This window comes from Corapipo altera, unplaced genomic scaffold (genome assembly GCF_003945725.1).
Source record: "Corapipo altera isolate COAL_440 unplaced genomic scaffold, ASM394572v1 61003, whole genome shotgun sequence".
Taxonomy (NCBI): Eukaryota; Metazoa; Chordata; class Aves; order Passeriformes; family Pipridae; genus Corapipo; species Corapipo altera.
The window spans coordinates 294,807-321,624 of NW_020885014.1; the positions used below are offsets into that span (position 1 = coordinate 294,807).

Sequence of the window (26,818 nt, forward strand, 5' to 3'; positions counted from 1 at the left end):
TCCTCTTCTTTAGGAGGTATTACCCATATGGAAACAGTGTTTTCTCATAAATGAGATAACGTAAAGTTAAAATATTTGCCATTTCTTCTTTAGGAGAATATTTGAATCATTGAGGTAACCCTCAGAGTACAGACACATATGTACATTCTCATCCACTCTAAAAGTAAGTACGTTATAAATAAAAATTATTATATATGTAAAATATTAAAATTATATACACATTATATATTATTGTATTCTATATATTTATTATAGAAAAATTATATATATATTTAAAATCTATTTTAGCAATACAAAGCTGCCAACACTAAAAATGGCTAGTCTACTAGGAGTTACTGAATCTATGCTAATTTCCCACAAACTTCTCTAGATCCTAGAATTTTATTTAAATCACCATACAAAGGAAACCTTTGCTGTTAAATGGTGCGTGTTGGAAGCCTTTTGTTCAAAAATGTCTCAGTCAGTGAAACAGTTTCCGTGTTTAGAAGAGGTGAGTCCAACAGGTGTAGTTTGCTTAGTCCATAAGTTGTGTACATGGCCCATATATATAATTTACGCTAAATGTAAAATTAGCAAACTAAAATGAAAGTTACTAAATCATAGCTGCAGTGGCATTTTGAAGCCATGGCACTGGATCTGCAGTGGGTTCAGGACTGGTACTCACAGACCTCTCTGGACACAGGAGATACATCACACACGTGCCCTGCATTGGGCCAGAGCTGCCAAGAATAAAGAAGAACAATGTTGATATTGAGTTTTGTAAGTCTGACATCAGCACAGGCACAGTTTGGAGGCCAATTCTTTTATCACTTCCTTTTTCAGCCCAGTGCAGCAGGATGAATTCAATCACACAAATGGCAGCAAGAAATCTCAGATGAAAGCAAACGGCAGGGAAATCTGGCAGCATGATTAACTTGCTTCTTTCTGAAAGCTAATCTTGCCGCTGAAATCAACAAAAGATCATATTCTTTTAATAAAGAGATATTAATAGGTTCAACTATTACAATTTTTTATGTGCATAGGGAGTGCTACATCAATATTTATTTTTTTAATTAGATGGAAGCAGCAACCCGAAAACACAGACTGGTGAAAGGTAAGCATGGAATTGGCAAGATCAACATTTTTTTTTCACTAGGTAATTACGATAAGCAAACGGATCTGGCCAGCCACTTCTACTATAATGTTTATTTCCACCTCATTTTTATAGTATTAGCCAACCTAGTCTGCTAAATAAGCACATCTGATTTAATCTCATGTGTTAGGCTGGGAACATAAAATGCAATGGTTTCAACAACAAAAAGTTAAAGCTTGAGGCTTCTGAGGAAAAAAGCCCTTCTTACAAATAGTTTGGATTTTTAATACATCCTTTTGATTTGGGAGGTGAAATGGAACACATCCTACCCACACCTCTGTTGGTAAAAAAAATGGTTTTCTTCAGGCACAACAACTGCAAAACAAATACTTGGGGTGGGGGGAGGGGTAGGGAGGGAATGATAACATATTTTTATATTTAAACAAAAGTCAGTGATTTAAAGCCCAGCACTAAAATAAATCCTGGAAGCACGCAAGATCAAAATCAGCACTAAACACCTGCAGAGGGCTCAGTTTGTCCAATAACAAAACCTCCCAAAATATGTTCATCCATTGTACTGCCTGTGAACACAGATCCTTTCACACTAGTGCCAGCTGCAGTGTAAAACTACCCTGGGTTATAATCCTACTTTGTTGTCAATCTTATATTTCAGCAGGTGCTGTAGAGTTTTTTTTTCCCAGCTTCTATCACCCTTTTTATCCAGCTTTTCTATTTTCCCAAAGGGCTGGGAAAGAGCAAATTCTAATAACTGGCAGAGCAGGAAAAAGGAGAAACAGATAATGGTTTGTGTCAACAAAGGCATCAAGTGGAAAAAGGAGATGTTCCCCATTAGATATGGCTAAATTACCTTTAGTTATGTACACCCCTGTGACTAGAATACTTCTTATTTTTACTTTTAAGGGATTTCAGTGGAAATTTGCAAAAGGATTCCTGCTTTTCCTGCAGAATTCACCTTGAACTTGAAAGTGTCTCTCACTTGCAACCGACCTTCAGGAGCCAGGCTGACACCAGACAAGGAATATGCAAATGCCAACTCCAAAACTTGGGCTGACTCAGCGTGGGGAATTGTGTTTTGGATACTAAAACGAGCAAACTCACAGAGTCACAGGATTCATTAGGTTGGAAAAGAGCTCTGAAGTCATCAAGTCCAGCCTTCGACTGATCACCACCATAATCAGGTCAGGGCAATGAGTGCCACTTCCAGTCTTTTCTTAAAGCACCTCCAGGCACAGTGACTCCACCACCTCCCTGGGCAGCCCCTTCCAATGCTTTACCACCCTTTCCATGAAGAGATTCTTCCTGATGTCCAGCCTAACCTCCTCTGGTGCAGGTTCAGTCTGGGTCCTCTCATCCTGTCTCTGGGAGATTTCTGTGTATAGAAGTCCTCTGAGAGAGCCCAACACTGGGCACTCAGGCAGGACAAGGAGTCGACATCGTTTTTAAACCACAGCAAGAAGCCTGCAGGTGAGGGAGGAGTAAATTTGGGATAAGAAATGTCTAGTGCAGCAAAATCCCTTGTTTATAAGGGATTTGTAGTCACATCACCAAACGAGCACATTTGAACATGCACAGCTGAAGGTGAGCCCAGGTGTGCCCAGGTGGGCAAGAGGCCAATGGTCCCTGTGCTGTCCCAGCCATGGTGTGTCACAGGCCCAGGACAGTGCCCATCCCTGTGCTGGGCACTGCTGGGGCCACACCTCGAGTGATGGGGACAGTTCTGGGTCCTTCAGACAAGAGAGACATTGAGGGGCTGGAGCATGTCCAGGGAAAGGAACAGAGCTGGAGAAGGGTCTGGAGCACCAGGAGTGGCTGAGGGAGCTGGGGGGGCTCAGCCTGGAGAAAAGGAGGCTCAGAAGGGACCTTCTTGCCCTCTGCAACTCCCTGACAGGAGGGTGGAGCCAGAGAGGAGTCGGGTTCTGCTCCCAGGGAACACGGGACAGGACAAGGGGCCATAGTCATAAGCTGTGTCAGGGAGGGCTTTGGTTGGATATCAGGAAGAATTTCTCCACAGAAAGGGTGATTAGATATTGGAATGGACTGCGCAGGGAAATAGTGGAGTCTCCATCCCTGGAGCTGTTTAAGGGGAAAGTGTACGTGGCACTCAATGCCATAGTCTGTTTGACAGGGTGGTGTCGGGTCACAGGTCGGACCTGTACCCTATGCGCTCTTTTCCAACCTAATTAATTCCGCTATTATGTGATTTACAACCGCACAGCCAAAACAGCGCATCTCCCCGGAGGCCGCCGGGCCAGGTGGGAGTCCTGGGGGTCCCGGAGGGGCTGTGTGGGGACACCCAGGGAGACCCCTCTGTGGCGGTGAGGGGTCGCTGCCGCGGGTCCCTTTGTCCGGGTCTGGGAACGCGGGGCGGGCACAAGCAGAGGGAGCGCGCCCCGCTGCGGTGGGCGTGGCCTCGGTGGAGGGGGCGTGGCCTTCATGGCGCGCCCGGCAGCCGTTGGCGGGTTTTGAATTGATCCCGCGGGCGGCGGCGCCCCGCGATTGGCCGGCTCGCGGTCAAGTGGGACGCGGCGGGGGGCGTCGCGGTGCGGCGGGTACGCCGCCATATTGGAGCGGCGCGGAGCCCGCGGAGCCCCGGCAGCCGCAGCCGGAGGAGGTGGCGGCGGCCGTGGTTCCAGCCATTTCTCCGCGCCGCCGCTGTCGTCTCCCCGCCGCGCTTCCCGCATGGCCGACCCCACCCCAGCCGGCACGCCGCGCACCCGCCACCCCGCCGCCGCGATGCCGCAGAGCCCGACGCGCATGTCCCGCCTGCGGGAGAAAGAGGAGTTGCGGCAGCTGAATGACCGTCTGGCCGTGTACATCGACAAGGTGCGTAGCCTGGAGACGGAGAACAGCGTGCTACAGCTGCAGGCGACCCAGCGGGAGGAGGTGCGCGGCCGCGAGGTCACCGGGCTCAAGGCAGTCTACGAGGCGGAGCTGGCGGACGCGCGGCGGGCTCTGGACGACACGGCGCGGGAGCGCGCCAAGCTGCAGATCGAGCTGGGCAAGATCCGCGCCGACCACCAGAAACTTCAGGGCAGGTGCGCAGCGGGGAAGGGCTGGGAGAGGCCCCGGGGATGTGGGGATGGAGATGGGATGGGGATGGCCGCTCCCGGGTGTACCGGCGGTGCGCGCCCGCCCGCGGAACCGGCGGGTCCCGATATGGCTCCCACGGTGAATTCTCGCCTGGGAATGAATGAAGGAATGAATGAGGCAAAGGCAGCGCTGCCGCTCCGCCCCGGCGGGAAGCACCGTCCCGGAGCGCCGCCCCCGCCGGCAGCAGGTCCGCCGGTCCCCGGAGCATCCCCGGTGGTGCGAACGTGGGTCCGGAGTGCACCAGGAGGGCGCGAGTGGATATAAAGTGAAGCAGGGGCAATCTAGGTTGGATATTAGGATGAATTTCGTCGCTGTGTGGGCGATGTGGCGCTGGAGCGGGTTACCCGGAGAGGTTGGTGCTTGGAAAATCGGATGGAGCGCTTTGGTTGCCAGCCGCAATAAGGGAGAGCTTAGAGCACCTTCCAGCACCTAAAGGAGGCTGGAGAGGGGCTTCTGACACGGGGATGGAGTGATAGGACAAGGGGTAATGGCTTTAAGCTGAAGGAGGGCAGATTGGATACTGGGGAGACGCTCTTCCCTGTGAGGGCGGTGAGGCCCTCCGGGCTGCCCAGGGAAGCTGTGGCTGTCCTATCCCTGGGGCTTACTTAAAACAAAAGAGAACTGTAATTTCTGTGCATCTTGCTGACTGTTCAGATGTCACAAAAGGCAGATTCGTGTACACACATCCTCCAGATTGCCTACCGGCTTTACGCCTTTGTGGCACAGTGCCAAGATCTCTGCTCTTGCAGTGAACATATTTGTGACACCAGATTTTTGCTCCTTACACATCTGACTCGATTCAGTTGTTCTTTTGCTTCCTTGTTTGTGTTCACCTTAAATTCGATTTCTTTGATTTTTCTTTTGTAGTTTTAGGCCCTCTTGGCTTGTAGCTTTAGTCTTGGAATCACAAGGTTTATGAGTATTGCAAGAAAAAACCCCCCACCCTGGAGTTGCTAATCTTCCTCTCCCATTGTGTAACCTGCTAATTTTGTTAAATGTACTCTCAGCCCTGATTTTTCATAATGAAAAAGATATTTCGTGTGTGAAGCAGCATATTGATGTTTTCATGTGTCTGCAGACAGCCCCAGTATGTTTTGGACTTTTGACCTGTTATTTAAAAAAAAAAATAAAAAAATCGTGCGTTTTTAATAGGGAGTCTGGTCTTGAGCTTACCTCTCAGTGCCCCATGAAGGCCTTAAATCGAAGTGATTGTTGACAGTGACAGGGAAAGCCAGGTGTAGCTGCAGAAAGGCACTAAAGTGACATGACTCAAAGGTCAAGCCAGGAATTTCCATCTCTTTGTGACTTTTTTGAGGAAGACACACTCTTCTGTCGGCTTCTCAAAAGAGTGCATGTGGAGGACTGGGCTCTAGTGCACTCTGTAGTAGGTTTCCTTTCTGTGGCTGGAACCAGGCCATTAATAATGTAAACACAGAGGTTCTTTGTATTCTGTTTTACGTTCCTGTGATGGAATATTTGGGGGGAAAAAATGACTTCGTAGGGGGAAGGGGTTGCTCTTGTGCTGCAGCTACAGCCTCTTTTTAAAGAGTGAAGTCTTAGTGCTTGATAGCTTGATAACTTGTCCCAAAAAGTTAATCTTTGTGCTCCACAGAACACAGAGTATAGATCTGGACAACTCCTGAATAGTCTGATAAAACAAATAATTAATGCTGTTTAAGGCTGCTGGATTCCACTTGTTTGTGGCTGTTTGGTGTTGTTTGTGCAATTTTTTATGACATCTTTGAGTATTTTTAATATGGATATCTCAGCTTATCTGTGATTCTATTTACAAAGTCTTAAAAAGGAGCAAAAGGAGTTTTTTGCCTGAACTGGAGCACACTCCCTGATGACTTCTTAAGTTGTGTTATAACCTGATGAAAAATACTCTTAAAACACAGATGTGCTTGAGAGTGCTGTCGGGTTTAAGAGTTTGCAAGGTAAGATGAGAACTTGTGTTCTCAACAGAATTTTCCTTGCCCTCTCAGAAAGCATAATTGCAGTGAGATGTATGAAGTGGCTTTAGTTTAATTATGAGTATGTAGTAGTTTGGATCTAGCAGAAACACTTGAAAAAAAAAAGTTTTCAAGCGTGCTCGGTTCATGTGGATCAGATATCCTGGTACCCATGTCATAAGACTCAGATTAGCGATGGCTTTGGTTCCCTTGAGAACCAGTGAAAATAAATGGTAGAAGAAATAGCTCTCAAGATGTATTTGGTCTGTGGAGGGAGTACAGATGATTCCCCACTGAGTTGTCTGAAGCTGGTCAGTATGATTCATGGTCTATCTGGTCTCCCTGTGCTGTCTGAGTATTTTTGCAGGTGTTGTTATTGTTCCCCCAGACACACGTGCAACTCTCCTTTCTCTAGTTAGGAGACATTCTTCTTAATTGCTTGATCGATTTATTTTATCCCAGTCATCATTCAGCCCCTTGGCCTCAGTAGTGCATCAGACCCAAGCTTCTAGTTGCTTTCAAAGCGCTATAGGACTTTTCTTATTCTTTCTTTACAAAAATTAAATTTAAAACCCAGTCACCTATTTGCTGACTTTGATTTCACTCTGATTTGCTGACTTCAGTGTCATATTTATGGTGTGATGCACCAAAAGCTTGCTCTTTTCATACTTTCAATCCCTCAAGAAAAACTACATTTGTTTCTATAGCTGATTCTACTGTATATAACAGGCTTGTTGCATACACTAATTCTAGAGTGCCTGCCATGCAGTTGGTACTGCTGTAGCAAAATAAATACGAAGGCTTCCCTTGGTATGTCAAATCTTAGAGAACTAGGGGGGGAAAAGTGAGGAGAAAAAAAACAACCAATCTCTCTATTTTTGTTGTGAGGAGTGGATGGGGAAATTATATGCATAGTTGTAAAAGTGAAAAGAAGCTTGTCATGGGTAGAATGAAAATCTCTGTATCTCAAAACTTTGGGGAGTGGGGGTCAAAAACTAAGCGATCCCAGTATGGGGTATAACTGGAATATTTTATTGAACGCGAGAATAAGGACCTTTAGGGTTGGACATGTTAATGAGGAGGACAAGCTATATTAATTAGGGAATTACACAAGTGTTACTGCAGTTTAGCCAATAGGTTAATTTTTCTCTCAACCAGGATTAAAGGGATTAAGGGGTTTTAGACAGATAGAATCATCTCAAAGTCCTTTTTGATTTTGCTGCAGGAGCCAGAGTAATCCTTACAGTTGTACTTCAGCAGGTCTTATGAGGAAGGTCCAAATTATGAGATTGTTGTCAACTCTTGTTGCCCAAGGTTTATGGTTCAAATTGATCCGATTCTTTTGTGCTGACAGCTGGTCTGGGCCCCTACAGTGGGGGAAAAAAGATCTAATTTGAATTTAGATGTATGGAACTCTTGGATAGGTCTTGGGAGGAGGAGAAGAGGGAGATCTCATCTCTTCTCTAATATGTGAAAGAATTGGGAGAAGTTACCAGTTTCACAGTATTTCCAGTTCATTTTCTCTTTGTTGATTAGGCAAGACTGTACTGTATGCTTTGCCATTGGTGATAGCTGTTGTAAAGACATCCCTCTACTTTGTTCCTTTAAATAAATAAATATTTAATTGTGACTGCCACTATTCTGCAGTCAAGGGCTGTGGAAGACACCAGCTGTAGTTCAACAGCCTAAGCTCATAATGATGATTGAAACTGGTCTTGGGAACTTCATGATCCTTGCTCTTGCTTCCACAGCCATCCACTTTGTGTTGTGTAACTGCATATTGCACTGAGTTGAGAAACATGCCTGGAAAACCAACTGTGATCCTGCTCACTGCCTTGACTGGGACTTCACACTGCTACAAATTTCATATGTCCTTAAGAAAAGGGCAAAATATACAATGCATGCAGAGCAATGAAATACATGATCCTCAGGCAAGTCATAATGTCATCATTTAAACAGCAGATACAGGAGTAAAGCTCCCAATTGCTCCATCACTCCAGCATCCAACAGGCTGGATAAAACTTCTGCTTTTGAGAGGAAGTGTGTCATGCTTTAATCATGTACAGCAACTGCAAACCAGGGAGAACTGTAGGGCCAGAATGGTGGAGGATAAATTCTGATGTGTAATTTGAGCAATTAACTTGACAATGGCTTACATTGTGAAGTTTGACACAGCTGTGTTACCTATTCATGTTGAACAAGGGCAGTTCACAAAGTCAGGCTGCCTGATAGCTGTTGTCTGTTATTTGGTCTGCTTATGGGGTAAATTTCAGGGTAGTTTTCCACTAGTGGAAATTATTTCCAAGATAAGAATATTATTTCCAAGAATGTTCATTATGGGGACTTAAAAAAATCAAAATCCCTGGCTGAATGTGTCTTTATTCTGATTTGTCATGTGAGGAAATCGCATTGTTTAGGAAGCAATAAGCTGGTGTTATGAGTTCTTTTAGGAAACCCCTTGTTTACATTTGTCTTGGACAGGCAGAGATTTCACTGTGGTAGTTTTCCAATGATGAAGTACATCTGCTCTGGAGATGGTGTGATAAAAGTAACTTTGAAGGAAATTACGTGTTTCACTGAAGATGTTGGTAAAGGAAATAATCTTCCTTTATTATCTTCAGATGTTTGGTAGAGTACAAGCGTTTAAAGCAATTGTAATTGTGGCAAGGAACTAGTTCTATTAATTTGAAATATTAAAGAGATTATCTGTCTGTCTTGCTGTGTATCTTGCATTGGGATTAGGCAGTAAAATAAACACCAGTAATAGCTTCCTATCAGCCTGTGGCTTGAATTACTGTGCAAGTGTGGCACTTTGCAGCTGCTACCCTGAGCAACTACACAGAACCGTGTTGTCTTAGTGCAGGCAAAGGTGCACCTGTTCCAGAGTTTTCCGTGGTGCATGTGTGGTATGCTGTAATGAGCTAGAGGAACTGTTTTAAGGAAGGTGACTTAAAATTTCTTTTGAAGTGTATTTTCATTATTGTAGGTGATCTTGGAAAGTGAGGCACAGATTGGAACCTGGGGAACTATGGAGCCTTAATCTGAAATTTGTTTTGATAGGTACCAAAGAGCACCCAAAGGAGTAAGGAGTGGGGGAGTAGAGTTATTAACTTGTTGCACTATAATTTGAGCTACTGAAATGTAAGAATATAACTGAAGTTATATTCTTAATTAAGCATGTGTTCCATTCATTGTAGGACATAAATATTTGGTCTCAAATATGTGGATCTGTAACAATAACCTGGTTATGGGCAGTGACTTGATACGTATGTGCTGCATGTATGTAGGTTCTGCTTAGATACCTGTTTAGAGTAGTGGGATTCACATAGATCACTGCTTGTCCAATTACTCTTCTTTTCATGTTGATCTCCATACAAAAACTTGAATGATCTTAGACATAAGTTTTTTATGTTATTTTATGTTATGTTATTTTAAATCACTTCTTTGCAAAACACAGCCTTACTGTTTTGTCTGCTGTAGGGGAAAAATACGGAAAACTGACTGGTAGCCAAGTAAAACATAAAGCATTAATGACTGTAGTTTTTCTACCTTTATTATTTCTCTACAACTGGAGTGGAAAACCAGCCCAGTGTGCAATACATGTGATTTTGTATGGTTGTAAGTATAGGCTTGTAATTATTTAGAATTACAACACTTAGTATCTATGTCTTGGCTGAAAACCAGTGTTTTTCAAGGAGGATTTTATTAACGTTGATAATGCTTTTAAGTTCGTGATCTGATTCTGTAAATACTGGCAGAAATGAGTGGGGGGGTGTGGAAGATGGGAAAAATCTGCTTTACCATGGTGGCATCCTGCACTTGGTCAGTTTCAAAGGAGCATTTAAATTGTACCTCCTGAAATCTGGCTACTGACTGCTTACTTTGCATTAGCAGTGTGGTTTGTCTGGCTCCAGAAAGTCAGTTGAACTTATTAAACTGGTAGAAAATGATCCTTTTCTGCATGGCCTGAGATCACAGGAAATTCTAGGTTGCTGTAAACAATTCCATGGATAATGGATGACTCCACACACTTTTAAGTCAAAAGAAAGAAAACCAAGCTGCTGCTTTGAAGAAGATGCAAGTCAACAATTATTTCTTTGATTTTATTTTCCTTTCATGACTCAAACTACTTGAAGGAGTTCAGTTCAAGCTAATTTCTGAGCTCTATAACGGGAAGGTGTTTGAAATTTTTTTTATTTGTTGTATTCAGATGCAGCTTCGACTTTCTGTGGAGGCAGAAGCTAGCTATTGTCAAGAGGCTGAAGTTCTTTTGGTGAAAATTAGTAGGTGTAGGGGTGAAGTATGTGCTGTATACATTAGTTGTTTGTTTTTATAAATCACACAGGCTTTTCTGATCTTCTTTCCCTTCTTTCCTGTATTCCCTTTAAGGCTGGGATGACACTGCTGAGATTTCATCTGGCTTTCAGTGTTTGAAGTGTTGAGCTCCAGTTTGGTTTTTTTCTGAGAGTGTGTTCAGATGAGCTGCCTTACAGTTAGACCACTCATGACACTAACAAGCAGTAGTGCTTATTTTTAATTCTCTACCCATCCCCTTCTGTGGCTTCAGTTGCATTGAATTACAGTATGGCTTCACAGCTAATCCTGTTGTAAACAAGCAAGGAAGGGCTGCTCTAACTGGTCATTCTTTCTCTAGTGGTACAGATATTGTTTAATTACGGGTTTTAATTATGTTGTTGTTGCTAATCCATATTATACTTCATTTTTCTCTGCTGACCCATTGGCAAGAATATTCTCAGCTGCCTACCAGCTTGTAAAAGCATCAAAAAGGTTTTGAATCAGTGCTAGAGGCTGAAGTGAGTTTAATGGGGACAAATGGGAAAAGTAACCCATTGCAACTGGTCCAGAGGCCCCTTGCATCGTAGGTATTAATTACCTTAGGAGACCCAAAGGGGTATTGATGGGCTTTTGGGGTAGCCACAGTGGCTACAAAGAATTTTAAATAATTATCAACCCTGTCTGGCCTCTCAGAAGATCCTTCCATTGTGGGATTTCTGCAAGTCAAAGATCAATAAGTGCCAACGGCCGCTAAAACAGTACATAGACAATATCGAACAAACCAAGATGCTGTGATCCCCGTCCATAAGATGATCTGAGAGGTGGAGAGCCAAGGGGTGGTCAGGATGACCCACTCACCTTTCAATAGCCCCATCTGGCCTGTACATAAGTCTGATGGAGGATGGAGACTGACTGTGGACTATCATGGCTTGAATGAAGTCATCCCACGTTGAGTGCTGCTGTGCCAGACATGTTGGAGCTCCAGTACGAACTGGAGTCCAAGACAGCGAAGTGGTACACCACCATCGATATTGCAAATGTGTTTTTCTCCATCCCCTAGCAGCAGAGTGCAGGCCACAGTTCGCTTTCACCTGGAGGACCGTGCAGTACACCTGGAACCGACTGCCCCAGGGGTGGAAACACAGTCCCACCATCTGCCATGGACTGATTCAGACCACACTAGAGAAGGGTGAGGCTCCAGAACACATACAGTACATTGATGACATCATCATATGGGGGGACACAGCAGAGGAAGTTTTTGAAAAAGGAAAGGATTATCTTTGGCTTGGTTTCAGCACGAAGTCTTGTGAGAGAGGCTCTCTTTTCCATGTTTTGAATCAAGCTTTTCCCAGCAGTGATCAAACAGCAAAGGCCTACTCTGGGCCTTCATATTTCCTAATAGGTGATGGAGATTATTTTTTTTTTTCTACAAATATACCATAACAAGACATTTTTATATCCCTCTTTTTCCTACTTTGCTGCACACCTTCCTTGCATGCTGAAGTTCCAGCAGGCCTGGGTGGGAGAGGAGGGACACAGGACAAATGCCTCACTGAATAATGCAGAGAGCTGGAACTAGGAACCCTTGTGTCCAAAACCTAAATCCTGTGCTCTTGTCTGAGCTATCTACGTAGCTGTGGGTCTGAGAAGCGAAATGTCAGAGAAGGGACTGGATAAGAGTCGAGCTGCAGGAATGAAAAATTTGAGAAGGGAGCGTTTGTGCATGGTGGGGGCTCTCACAGCCTCCTTGTCCCTTGGGTGCTCCCACAGGAGAGCAGGTGCTAATCCCTCGGGATCAGGATTAGCCAGTGTTAGCACTGGCTGTTAGTCTGTTACGTAAAGGCTGCCATGTGGTGGCTGTGGTGCTCAAATGTCCAGACATGGATCCCATCCCTGCATCCTTATGCAGTGCAAGCCTCTGTGCACACACCTCTCCTGAGCACGATGTCAAGTGCAGGTCATCCTGAAAAGGCTTCTTTTAAACCTTAGAGTCTCTCCTCTTAAAAATTGTGTTGATTTTACGTTAGTTTTGTTGAGAAATTTCTGTTGTTTCCTATAAGCAGTTCAGTGATTAAAAGAGGTAGTGGGTGTATTCTGAATCTTGTTCTTAAGAATCTTTATCCAATTTTCAAGTCTTCTCAGAATTGTGTTGTTAATTCTGATTTTTTTTTGGTTGGTTGGTTGGTTTTTTTTTTGTTTTTTTGTTCACTTCTGGAAAGAAAAGTGTGAGAACTGATGAAGTGCTTGCTGTGGTATTATTGAGCCTGAGACTGTCCATTCCTGTAAAATGTTCATAGTTTGATGATGAGCATCCTATCCTTCTCTATACTACTGCCCTTGCTAGAGAAACGTGGGTATTCCAGAAAGAAACAGAACAAACTCTGAGGTTGGAGAATTTGTGTTACACATTTGAACGTGGCTGCTTATGCTCTCAAAGATCAAGAAACACTTTGATTTCTGAATATGGGGTTTTTTTACCTTATTTTTGATAGTAACCAGTTGTAGCCAATTTGTGGAAAATTAATTTAGTCTGAAGAGCATGGGATTGTGTGTATGTGGCATTACTTTTTCTTGTTTGATTTCTTTGAACAATTTGTTTGGGTGAATAAAAATCACGAAATTGTTTGACCACTTGTGTAGACACAAAAACTAATTTGAAGGTAATTTGAAAAGCTTGTGTGCTCGTTTTCATAAAGAAAGACAGGCACCTTTACCTTTGATAAAAACAGTTTTCCCTTTTGTGTATGTTTCGTGGACTTGAGGCTCTTGACTTTCCTCTATAGGTTTCTACAACCCAAACAAAATATTAAGCTGCTGTTACATCAGGTGAGAAAAGCAGAACTAAGGAGTTGATTTAAATTTGAGTAAATTAAGCTAAGGCAAAATGTTTTTGCCAGGTGTATCTCAAGTTTGAGATGTAGATTGGTTTATTAGTCAGCAGTCAACTTCAGGGCCATTTCTAGACCTTCTTACCACTTTCTCTGGTTTATTCCAGCTATGCAAAAAAGGAGTCTGACCTAAGTGGAGTCCAGGCTAAACTCCGAGAGTGTGAAGCTGCCCTCAATTCTAAAGAAGCTACTCTGGCCACAGCCCTTGGTGATAAGAAAAGTCTGGAGGGAGAAGTTCAAGAGTTGAAAACTCAAGTTGGACAGGTGCGAAGACGAAATCTTTAACCATCACCATTAGCACTGGAAGCAGTGTTGAGTAGGCTTCTGAGTTCAGTACTGTTCAGTTTATTCATAACATGAATGGTGGAATAGAGTGCTCTTAAAATTGCAGGCTCTGAAGTGGCAAGAGATGGTACTTACGGGGAGGAAAGCAGGTCAAGATTCAAAATAAGGTTGACATGTTTTAGAAGTGAACATTTAGTGTTTAGAAGTGAACATTTAGAAGTGTTTTAGAGAGTGACTTCAGAAAGATGGATAACAAATAGCTGACAAGTATCAGTTTGTGATTCTCTCTGCCCTCCTTTTGATTCTGCCTGTGGTCCTCCATCTTCTGGGTGTCTTACAGAGCAATGAGGAAAAAAAAGTCTTGTCCTAGAGAGGAGTTGAGGAGATCAGGAAATTAGTATTTGCCATGTATTAAAAATGAAGTTTTGTAGGGAAAAGGGATAAATAGCCTTTTAATGCCAGTTACCAATGTGAAATATCTAGAACTCACTTCTGTAAGCAACTGCAAAAGTGTGTGTGTGGGGGAAGGCATTAGTAGGGTAAATACTGGGATTCGATTGTCAAGTTCAACCATAACGTGTAGTTTTCTGTAGTTCTGTGTAGCTGAGGTCATTGTGTTATGTGAGTTCTGTTACGTAATTGTTGTGTTGATTCTTTTATTTCTTAAAGCTTGAGGCTTCTTTAGCTGCTGTGAAGGACCAGCTTATACGTGAAACCTTACAGAAGGTGGATCTTGAAAACCGTTGTCAGAGTCTCACTGAGGATTTGGAATTCCGTAAAAATATGTATGAGGAGGTAAATGCTTTAGTCTCATGAACTAACATTTTTAAAGGGAAGAAGACAACTGGGCGGTCATTCCAGGATTCTAGAATAATTTAGGTTGGGAGGAACCTCAGGAAGTTTTCTGAACTCCTACTCAGAACTCACTGTTCTAGCTGGAAGATTTCTAACTTCCTTTTTCTACAAAAACTATGTTAACTCTGGGTTTTTGTGATAAAATAACTTCATATATCATGTTGTTTCATGTTAAGTTCTGATCATGGTATGCAATATACGTGTCTTTTCATAGTAATGAGAAAGTAGGTTAGTAATTTTTCTCATAATCCCTCTACGAGAAATAAAGTGAAGAGGGACACTCAGGCAGGTGCTGTGGACTTGTAATGGTTTTAATTTAAAACCTTTCTAATAGGATGCTTTTGAATAATGGAAACAAAAGTTGATGAACAGTTGTCTTTTACAACTTACTCTTGCCACCCTTTCACTAAAATCCTTGAGGCTTTCCAGGAGGAACCTTAGGGAAGTAACAATGTACCTAAACTTTATTGTCTTTTGTTCCTTGTGCACTTTTTCTTGCTGGTAGTATTTTTGTCTCTGTTCATGTTATTGGAATCCCCTTTTTTTGGGGGGGGGATTGCAGGCAAGCGTACAAACAAATGAGGAGAATGCTTTTTAGTGAAAGTGACTGTTCCATTTCACAACTGCACATGTTGTGCAAGCACAAAAGATACCTCAAGAAAGAGCGATGTATTTCTAAACTCATCATATTGAGGTGTATTTGTTTGAATATGCAGACAGCTCTCAGAAGGAAATGTGACTTTACATGCTGATGGTATCCTAGCTCTTATTTCAGTGACTGGCTATTGCAAAATAAGGTGCTTATTTATCTGTGCAGATCAGACTGGGGAAATGGCCCTGTGTTTCTACTAAAAGTTTCAATGTCAGACTAATCCTGTGCTGATCCACAAGGGTAGCTAAAACCTATATAACTCTCCACTCAGCAGATAGTCTTCTAAAAATTTTGTCTTGTGTTTACTAAATATTACTCTGTCTTTCTGGTTTTCATAGGAAATCAATGAGACAAAAAAGAAGCATGAAACTCGCTTGGTTGAGGTTGATTCTGGGCGTCAGATTGAATATGAGCATAAACTGGCCCAAGCCCTTCATGAAATAAGAGAGCACCATGATGCACAAGTGAGGCTGTACAAAGCAGAGCTTGAGCAGACTTACCATTCCAAAGTGAGAACTTATTTTCATACAGTTGTTTGATGCACTGTTTGTTTTACTTAGTACCATAATTACTTGCATTTCAGAGTATTTTATTATGGAGCTTGGCTTAAAATTACTGTGCTTTTGAACGTGAATTTGCATTTTCACATCTCATTTTGGGATCAGGTTTAGTCCTCATGAAGAGTAATAATAATATAAGAGTAGGTGAAAGTGAACTGTGGAGGGGAAAAGGGATTAATGCTGGGATTACTGTGAATTCAAGGAAAGGTCATGTGTTGTTATGTATCATACTGAACTTTGATGATCAATCAGGTGTCCCATATTTTGTATAAAGGTTATTTCATAATAGGACTTGCTGAGAAGACAGCAAGAGTAGGGTACTCTGACCCAGTACAAAACATTTGGAAGTTTTACCATACCCAGTGACTTCTGTTTTTCACTCTTCTAGAGGGAAAGTGAACTCAGGCTGAAATCAGTTATACTTCGTTTCCTTCCTCTGCTGTTATTCCGCAGTTATGTCAGGAGGCATCTTGATGTCTCAACTGCTGAACCTGGTTTCTGTGGCTATACTTATTGCAGTTAGTATTTTTAAAAGCAAGGTGGGATGTGACAGCAGGAAAGTTAATACAAACTGAATTTAGTAGCACGGTTTTCAGTCTTTTCAGCCTGCTTATCTTCAGGGCTTCTATCTGACTTGAAAAACATGATTTAAAATAAGATCTAGCCAAAAGTACAACCTCTCATAATGAAGGCTTTTTTGATCCCTCTCCTCAGGTATACTGTTTCTGTATTTTTGGACTCCTATTTTAAAAAGAAAATTATATTCCAGTGCATCATCAACAAGTTCAATAATAAGTCTGTGATGCAGCTCAAGGGTGTGTTGTGTTGTTCAGCGGGAATGAGGTAGTTATTTTTAAAAAGTAAAAGTATTTAAGATTGAAGTTGTGATTGAGTAAAGCAGGTAGTGGCTTATGGCACTGCTACTGTAATCTATAGACACATTACCAGTTTGCTTATGTTGGCTGAAAATTAACAGATTTGCTTGTTTTAAGACAATTGGTAATTTCAGTGTGACTTCTTGTTAAACACACTCAAAAACAGTGCTACCGTAATTAAATAAACATTTGCCAGCAGGAAAACTGACCTTAGCTTCAGCAATGTCTATGAGGGAAACTTTCAAGGTTTTAATCCTAGCATAAATATTCAGAGTACTGTGACTTCAGGTCGGGCCACACCATATTTAACCCCTGAGGAAAGAGATGTCTCACGGTGTTAGAGCGGCACAGAGGAACAGGAACTTCGTGGCTTTAGTGTTGAATATGTGGTTTTGAGTGATTCATCTTCCTTTTAGCAAAAGCTGCTTTGAAACTGATGTCTTAACCTGTTCTACTGCAGCTGGAGAGTGCCAGACTGTCTTCGGAGATGAACAGCTCTGCAGCCGACACAATCAGAGAACAACTGAATGAAAGTCAGTTGCGAATTGAGGGTCTGTCTTCCCACATTGCCAGCCTTCAGAAGGAGGTAAAAAGATGTTTGTGACTCTCCAGTCCTGCTAATTACCATTGTTGGTCTTTTTTATTAAAGGACTTTCTTTCACTTAACTTATAAGTATGTTCAGTATCATGACTTGAATTTGTCTTCTGTTCTGTACTTTTTCAAATTCCTTAATGTCTCCGTCTGACAAACTTGATTTTTCTCCTGTGCAGTATTCTGCTGCAGAGTATTTGAAATATGGTGGTGTTAAATGGCTTTTGTGAAAATTTTTGTGGATAGGTGGGGCAATTTTAGAAAAGAGAACTCTGTGTTAAAAGTTCTTGACATTCGAAGCAATTTAATTCTGTAGTAACTGGACAGCCTAGTGTAGGATTCACAAAGCAACATTCAAACCCAGAACTGGAATATACAGTTTCTATTCACTGTCTCTTTTTATTCTAGATCTTGCTTGAATCTAGACTTCTAAAAAAACCCCAAAAAACCAACTAACCAAAAAAACCCCCATGAAGCGATCTTACCAGGATTAGGATGAAATACGACACTGAGTAAATAAATCAAATAACTTGAACATTTGTAGAGCAGGGTCTTGAGCAGAAGAAACTCATTATATTTAGATCACACCCAAAGATGTATGACACAATGTCATATATTCAGTATTAATTTGATTGGAGTACTAGAGTAAGTGTACTATGAGAAGTATTAGGAGCTTGTTCTGAAGTGAGCTTTTGTAACTTCCTAATCATTTGAAAATGCAACAAAATTTCTTTTTTGGAAGAATATGAATTGTCTTTGATCCTTTCTGTGATACATTTTGAATTGCGTTCCTCCTGTACAGTGGACTCTACTAGGACATGAAAATTCTGTGTATTTTGACTGAAAAATATAAATACAGGAGACATTATTTTATAATGTTCCAGATAAGTTCGCAGATACTTATGTATAAGTCTTCCCAGTTTTCCTGTTGTATAGTCAGGTTACTCTCTGGAAAAGAGCAGGTTAATGTAATGAATGTGCATGAGGTTACAGAGGAATCGGGTTGAAAGTTTTGGCCACTTAAATCTTATTTCTGCATTTAGATTAACATCATCTTTTGATAGTTCAGTCAGATTTGTTTTTTTTTTTAGTTAATTACCTGTGTTTTGTTACTTTGGGAGCAACAACTACATTCAGAGAACTTCTGAATTTGCAGAGATAACTTCAAGGCTATCAAAATCAACCTGTCAGTTTGACTGTGATTTTCCACCAAAAGAAACATTTTCCTGTGGGTTTTTGTTTTTGTTTGGGTTTTTTTGTTTGGTTGGTTTTTGTTTGGATTTTTTTGGTTTTTTTTGTAGATTAGTGATGTCAACCAGTACAGTTTTGTTTTTTATTTTACTGGCACTAACTTCAGTTTGGTTTTCTTGGAAGGAAACTCTTACCACTGGTGCTGGTCTGGTTTGATTTGCCAACGCTGAGCGCTGAGGTAGTTTCCACTGTGATCTTCCATGTGACATTTATTAAATTTCTTATCTGACTCTTAACAACCAGTTACACTGGTCCTCTGTCTCAGACATGTAGAGTACGTGTTTTCACTATCTCTGGACTGTGATGACTTCCTAAATAGAGTTCATGCATAGCAATTGCCAACAACTTGGTGATTGTGGGGCATTGGTTCCTGTGTCTGTCCTTTAAATTAAAAAAATCTGAAGACACTATCAAACAGAAGAAAGCATGCTTATGGAAGGTAAACCTTAAATCTGTCATCACTTGGCCTTTCTTTGATAAGCGTTCCATTTGGTATGTACAATATAAGGTTTTGCTGGCTTGAAGGGATTTTTCATGTGACAAATTAGCTTTCCTGTCATAAAAAAAAAGGAATGCTTATTGCTGTACTTTGACAATGGACAGACAGGCTTTCACTGACAATAACCCCTCTTCTTTTAGTGGCACCTCCCTCCCAGAATTGGAATTGGCAGCAGTAAACTGAGGTGGGGAGCAGACGTCTGAAAGCTAAAGAGCAATTACTGCAGAGTCTGAAAAACTGAGCTGAACTTTGATCATGGATCCAATTAGGCTGGAAAAGATCTTTCGGATTGAGTCCAAGCTGTGACTGAACACCACCATATCAACCAGACCATGTCCTTAAACACCTCCAGGGACAGTTACTCCACCCTGGGCATCCCATTCCAATGACTAATCACCCTTTTCTTTCTGTAAAGAAGTTCCTCCTAATGCCCAACCTAAATGTCCCCTGGTGCAGCTTAAGACTGATCCTGTGTCCTGCCCAGCACCTCTTAAATGGTTTAACTCTTAAGCTCAGTTTTTATTTCATGAGTAAATTCAGGTGTAGTAGCATATTTCCAGATTTCAGAAAAATAGAGCAGACAGTCACCTCTCAAAGTATGTTCTAAGTTTCACTGGAACTTGAGTGTTGAGATGTTATGTTTGTAGTAGGTGGAGTAGAGGGTGAATTTGAATTCAGAAGCAGGGGAGGATGTGCAACTTTGCATTCTGAAATTCATGTTGCCTGAATAGCAGAGCACATGAGGGTTTCAGTGAGGTTTCCTTTGCACCACTGATGTGTTTTCAATGCTTTTCTAGTCTAGAGCATGGCAAGACAGAGCACAGGAGCTTGAGAACAGCTTGGCAAAGGAACAGGAAAACGCCCGCAAACTACTGATTGAGAAAGAGAAGGAAATTGCTGAGATCAGAAATGTCATGCAGGAACAATTGAGTGACTACCAACAACTTCTGGATGTTAAACTGGCACTTGACATGGAAATCAATGCATACCGGAAATTGCTGGAAGGTGAAGAGGAGAGGTACTAAAGAATGTAGCAACAAATGGTGGTATCCCCGTGTTCCCCTTACTTGTCTCTTTCTCTGTTAAAAGGCAGTTCCTACTGGTGCTTGACCACAGTTTCCGGAGTACTTTTGCCCCCTCCTCTCTGACAGACTTAGTTCTAAGTCCCCATGAGTCCTTGGGTATCAGACCTACAGCTCCCAGGGCAACAAACACCATTTTTTTTTAGTTAAGGTTCAGCGTGGGTGTTGTAATTAACTGTCATTTGTACATTTTGTTTAGTGCCATGGTTAATATTCTTTTTCAAAATTATTAGAAGGTTAATTAATTGTTAGCCAAATTTCCTTAAGTATAGAATAATTTTAATGAAATAATGGCCAGTATGATTGTCCAGCTTATTGCTTAGCTGCATTTTTCCACATCTGGCCTCAGAGTTCATCAGTACTGAGAATTTTCACCTGATGTCACAGCTGTCATTTAAAATAGTTTGGTACTTCACTGTATTCTGAGCTGGGCGAGGCCAACACCTCTAAAGTGTGGGCAAACAGCAAAAGGTTTTGTGCCATCTGGGTTTTTGCCTAAACTTCCTACAGTGGCTTAAGTCTCCCTAGGGTTTTTTTTCTTTTCAGTCTTTAACAAATTCATAGAGATGCCTTTGTGATCTTACTGTAGTAGTCTGTCAGTAGACCATGCTGCAGGAACATTAATCAGTTGTTTGACAGCATTTTATTCAAATCTTCAGCAAGCACTTCAGGCTTCATTTCTTCATCTAAGATGCTTTGTTTACTATATTGCTGTATAATTCTATGGGAAGAAGAGGAGATGGAGGACAGTTTATAAAAAATGGCGGAAAAAGTAACACCAAAGTGTGATTGTAGAATCGTGGAATTGCTAAGGTAGGAAAGATGTCTAGGACTGAGTTGAGCTGCTAACCCAGTACTGCTGTGGTCAGTGTGTCGCACAGGTGTTTTCAACACTTCCAGGGACAGTGGTTCCACCACTTCCCTAGGGCAATGCCTGTCCACCCTTTCATCGAAGAAATTTTTCCTAATATCCAGTCTAAATCTCTCCTGGTACAACTTTAGCCATTTCCTCTTACCCTTATTATCTGGGAGAAGTGGCCAACACCCACCTCAACCTCCTGTCAGGGAGTTAGCTGTAGAGAGCAGAAGGTCGCCCCCACTCGAAGCCTTCTTTTCTCCAGGCTCATATGGTGTGTGCATCTCTTTTCACTTTCTTCAATACAGGTTGAAACTCACCCCAAGCCCATCCTCCCGGGTGACAGTTTCCCGGGCTTCGTCGAGCCGCAGTGTCCGAACAGCTGGAGGGAAGAGGAAGAGGATTGATGTGGAGGAATCTGAAGCAAGCAGTAGTGTTATCATTTCCCACTCAGCTTCTGCCACTGGGAATGTGTCCATTGAGGAGATAGACGTCGATGGAAAATTTATCCGTTTGAAGAACACCTCTGACCAGGTTGGAAAATGCATGTTTACAAGAAGTGGAGGTAGAAGGGCATCCTCAGCAACCTTTCAGCTCTTGGGCTTCACCTTGATTTACTGTCACTAAGGGCTAGTGTGTCTCAAAATAAGCTTTCACACAGTATTCTGGACTGATGATGACTTCTTCCCAATGATTTTAAATGCTTTTGTTTTATTGCTAAGTTGCCCACCCACCAGAGAACTCTTCAGAGTTCTGCACTGCAGGTGGCCTACCTGTAAATATTTACAGATAGCACTGTTACTGACAGGAAATACTGCAAGCAGACATCAGGCTGCTTTAGAAGCCTGTCAGGCACTTCCTCTGCCTTAAAAAGCCCCAAAAGAAATGCATACAAATACAAAAGAAATTAATTGCCAATGTCCTTTGTATCTGCATGTAGCTTTTCTGAATTGTAGTTTTCTTTCTTCCTTGGCTGTATCCACAGTTTTTAGGAACCCTCAGTTCCCATGCCAAAGCCACCTCAGTTATAGTGACTACTGAGATTATTTGATTTTGTTAATAGGTTGGAGTTTGTATTGGGGGATTACACATATCTACTCAAATAAAAGAATCCTTTGATAAATAAGGATCACAACTTTTCCTTATATTGCCCTCAAACCAATCCTGTTATATTAAGTATATTTCCTGCTTTCCCCTTTGCCCCTCTGACATTACTTGTAATTTCTGCCCCCCTGCCATCATCTCCTGCCTGGGATGTTGGCTGAGAGTGATGACTTCATTGGTGAATGCAAAAAAACCTTGACAACTGTCTGGGTCTATACAATTTTGTGTTTATGTGACTCAGTTCAGGCAAGTCAAAAACTACTTCCACTGAATCAGAACCTGCATTTTTTTTTTCCCTTTCTGAGTTTTTTGAGCTTGTATTCCCCTCTTGCCACATACACCCACTTGTTTACCACACAGATTTCTCCCCCACACCTTTTATTTAACTACACATTTTCTGTTTTGTTCTAAGTGGTTCACAATTTTAGCACTTTGCTAGGGGTAGGCACTTTGCAGCCTTAGAGGTAAAACACCCTACATGCATAAATGAATGCTGATGGAATATTTGGGTTTTTTTCTCTCTTTTCTTAGGATCAACCTATGGGAGGCTGGGAGATGATCCAAAAAATTGGAGACACTTCTGCTAGTTACAGATGTACCTCAAGATATGTACTAAAGGCAGGCCAAACTGTTACAGTAAGTTCTCAAGCTTCAGCTGCTCAGTTTAAATGGACTTCAGGCCAACTTGTGTGTCAGTAAGACACAAAGGTTTTTGTTTTCTCCTTTCTGTGTACATGTTCAGAAGATAATCACCTGTATTTGTATTGTGCATTGGTTATGTCAATTGCTGGGACAATTGATACTGAGCCATATTTTTCAGAAACTCACTTTCTACATGGAACAATAATTTTCACCATATACAGGCACATTTACATATTCAAAAGTCTCTGCATTAAAAAACGTGTTTTATTTTAAGAAACTTTGGAAGTATGTAAGCAGATGCTTGTACTTCCTTGACTGAAAGGGATTCACAAGTGTCACTTAAATGAAAATACATTAACTCAGTAAATAACTTGGAAATATACAAGACTAGCAAATAGCGTTCATGTGTGACTTCTGTTAACAGATCTGGGCTGCAAATGCTGGAGTCACTGCAAGCCCTCCCACTGACCTCATCTGGAAGAACCAGAATTCCTGGGGTACTGGTGAAGATGTGAAAATTGTACTGAAGAATTCTCAGGGAGAGGTAAGGTCACCTCAGATGTGTTTAAACTTGTCTTTCTGTGGTGCCATCACCTACAAATAATACAAATACAAGGTGAAACCATTGTTAGGACTTTACAAAGGAGTACACTGGAGTGTTTAGTAAGGTTTTCTCCTTTTGCTTTCCAGCCAAGCACACTTTACCTCTGACTATCTTAAACTGCAGTTTAGAAATGCAGTTAATTAAGTGTGTGGTTTTTTCCTCTGTATTGAGTTCAAGCAGTAGAATTACTTGTTCAGATACTGCCCTTATGCCAGGAGTTGGGCAGTGCCTTAGAACACACTTGAAAAGAAAAGGTTTTAGTGAACTCTTCAGTGATTTGGTTTTTTAAATTAATTTTCCTTAAAACTGTTTATGAGGAATATTACATTGGAATTATTGAGGAATTAATTCTAGTAAGGTGGGATTTAAAGCTTTGGCTAGAACAGTTACTATGAAATACTGAAATTGAAAGAATATTTAAATACACATATAAAAGAAAGCAGTTTTTATAAGAACTTGATGAATGTTTTGTTAGAAAAAGACTTTTTAATCATTAAGAGATTTAAAATAAACTGTTAGGGATGCTGTTTATGCACAGCTGTATCTAAAAAGTCTGTAGAGAAAATGAGTACAAGTAATTTTCTCAACAGCTGACACTGTCCTTTCTCAAAGTCTTAAATAGATGAGCACCAGGTTGTGGGGGTGTCAAATCTTAATATTCTGTTGCAGGAGGTTGCTCAAAGAAGCACTGTCTTCAAAACAACAGCACGCGAAGGGGAAGATGAAGAATTAGAAGGATTTGAACCTCTGGAGGAAGAAGAAGAACTTTCCCATCAGCAGGTATCTTGTCTTAGGTTAACAAGGTTATTTAGATTGAAAAAATGGAGATATGAGTCATGAAGTCTTTAAAAAAATCATAAAAAATATCATGTGTGGGTGGTTTTTTTTATTTTGGGGTTTTTTTCAGCAGTAATTAATGAAAGCATGGAGCTGTGTTATTGAAAGCAGTGCAAAAATTTTACTTAATATATTCCTTTGGAGAGAAGATTTTTCTTAAAACAAGGTTGGAAAGTTTAAAGATGGGGATTTTTTTTTCTTCCTTAAACTCTGTTCCTGGCAAGATTCCCCCCATGCTAAGTGTTTATGGTAAAGTTTGGCTTAAGCAGGTAGACCTAAATTTATGTAACATTTTGAGAATTTAACTCTTTGTCTCTGATAGAGAAAATTATGATAGTGTCTTCTGTTTACATATTTTTTCTGATAGAGAAAATTGGAGATTTAAAGACACTGTAAGAGAAAATGTCTGTTGCACGCTGAAAAAAAAATGCAACTCTGAAGGCATATGTAAACGTACAAAAAATGGCTGTGGTAAAAGTCATATTTTTTGGCAACCATGAATTTTGACCTATACCTGAATCATAATTTTGTGGCATGTAAGATAGTCAGGTTTTTATTGCAGCTGTGCAGAAGTACTGAAGCACATCCACCTGCTCATGTGGTTTCTGTGATTGTGTAGTTCATCTGCAGTGTGTGTTTTAGTAGCTTTACTTAAGAAACATTATAGAAAGACTAGATTTCTTTAGATAAAAACTCTTAAGCTACTTGTATATGCTCCCTGCTATATTGACCACCTGTCTAAACTCAGTGATGCTTTTTGACATGAGATCCAAATATGGTAATTATTTGTGATACCTGTCCTTTAATACCTCTCATAGGAAAGGATACATAACATTCTTTTACTTCCAGGGAATAACAGGTTGTTTGAGACCCTCAAAATCCAATTCCCGAGTCCAAGCCCCCTCCCACAACTCACCCCAGTGTGAGATGGGTTTTCCAGACACAACACAAGACTCAATATGGGGGGAAGGGAATTATATTACAATCACCACACCAATAAATATTATAATACATTATATATACAATCTTAACTATCTTTCCTATGATAAAGCAGTATTTACAATGGATCAAATCTCTTCTCCCTCCAATAAAAGTCCAGAAGGGAAGAAGGAAAAGATCTTTTCCACGTTCAGGGCAGCAGCCTCTCTTCTTCCATGCAACAGCTATAGCTGGATCTCTTTCCATTACACACAAGGGGGGTCTCCTTTCACCCCTCTCGGCCCTTCAACTCCAAGTGAAGGTTTCTCTCTCGTGGGCTGCAGTAGCCGGGACAAAAAGGCTCACTTCACCACGTCATATCCCGAAGTTTGGGGGTCTTCGTGATGGTCCCTTTCCTCAGAGGGTTTACCCCTAAGTCAGAACATCTCAGGCAGCTTTCAGTTGAAAGCCTTTGCCTCAAGAGTTGTACCAGAGCTCCTGTGCTCTGTCTCAGGCTGCCAGCTTGGCAGCAGCAGCGGGGGGGGGCAAAGTCACCCCCTCCGCATTCCACTTGGCCTTCCCGGTCCAGCTTCCAGGACACTTCTGAGCCTTAGCTGCATGCTTTCTTCTTATCTCTTGGCTTTCAACCACAGCCTCTGTTCACTGCTGTCTCTGCTGCCATTCCTGCTGCTGCTCACAGTGGAGAAACTCCTCTAGCTCTCAGCTACAGAACTTGACCCAGTTTAACACTGTTCCAAGTTCTTGTAGCCCCCCTGCCGGGGGCTGGAGGGGCCTAGCTCCCAACGGGGCTCCTGCCCCTTCTCCTTGTGGCTTCAGAACATGGCCACTCTCCTCTTCAACTACCTCATCATTCTTCATTTCTGGTCTGGTGTGATATGTTTTAATTTTGCAGGAGCACTGATTGGGTCCACACCAAGAGAGACACCACCCCCTTGGGGGTTACCATTTTTAACTCTGGGGGAAAACCCACTTTTTTTTCCCTACCACAACAGCTTTGCATGCTGACTCTTGTTTATCCCATGCCACGCTAATAATTTAATATATTAAAAACATACAGTGTATTATTTTGAGTAGCAAAATAATTTACTGCTAGATTTATTTTTTTTTTTTTTGTAATCAAAGATGATTCTCTCTGTTCACCACAGGCAGAGCAAAGGGCATCCAGCAGAAACTGTCTGGTTATGTAACTGCCAGTCATCCAGGTTCCTCTAGTCAAAGTAATCCTTGCCTACAGAGCAGAGCCTTCTCAGAAGCACAACGTTATTTTCTGTCTGTGAATTTTGAAGCTGCAAGTTTGATGGCCTTAAATTCCTTTGCCACTGAAAAAAGGAAGGTTTGTAAAAGCATCTTGACTTCCTTGCAGGATGTGAATTGTTGACTCCAAACTAATGTACTGTTTGGAAATTAATGTTCCTGTCTCCCAGATTTATATGCCAGTCTCTTTTTATTGAAACCTTGCTGGAATAGAAATATTCCAGTGTGTTTTGGGGATCGATTTTATTAGATTACACCACTCTAGACTAGTTATTATTGACCTCTTTGTATTTAGGTGCTGTTGGGGATTGGTTTAGAGTGCTTATTCTGCAGGAGGATTCATGTTACATCTTGTAGTTGTGTTGTTAAGATAGCGTTAACCAGCTTAAATTTTCCTGTGTGTTTATTTAACAAATAGAAGGCTCTTTTAATATGGATTGCCTTACTTGTTTACAGTTTTTAGGAATGAGACCAAGTCCCTAGGGATCTAGTCTACATTTGTATGGGAAACAATTGTAATTTTGTCAATGTTGAAAGTTTTTTCTGTCCTTTTTGCATTATTCTGATGTCAAAAAACTTCTAATAAAGTATCTCTGTTTAAGTTGCTGTGAA

The 26,818-nt window shown here is 41.5% G+C and overlaps 1 protein-coding gene across 1 annotated transcript; it reads left to right on the forward strand.

Annotated features, from left to right (window-relative positions):
* The first annotated feature begins 3,654 nt into the window (after nt 1–3,654).
* Nucleotides 3,655–26,818, forward strand: LMNB1 (lamin B1). Its single transcript, XM_027667585.1, has 11 exons — nt 3,655–4,128; nt 13,427–13,583; nt 14,274–14,399; nt 15,450–15,620; nt 17,007–17,132; nt 19,686–19,906; nt 21,135–21,360; nt 22,462–22,566; nt 22,997–23,116; nt 23,846–23,956; nt 26,098–26,818. The coding sequence occupies exons 1-11, from the start codon at nt 3,773–3,775 to the stop codon at nt 26,137–26,139; spliced, it is 1,761 nt and encodes a 586-aa protein (XP_027523386.1). The 5' UTR covers nt 3,655–3,772; the 3' UTR covers nt 26,140–26,818.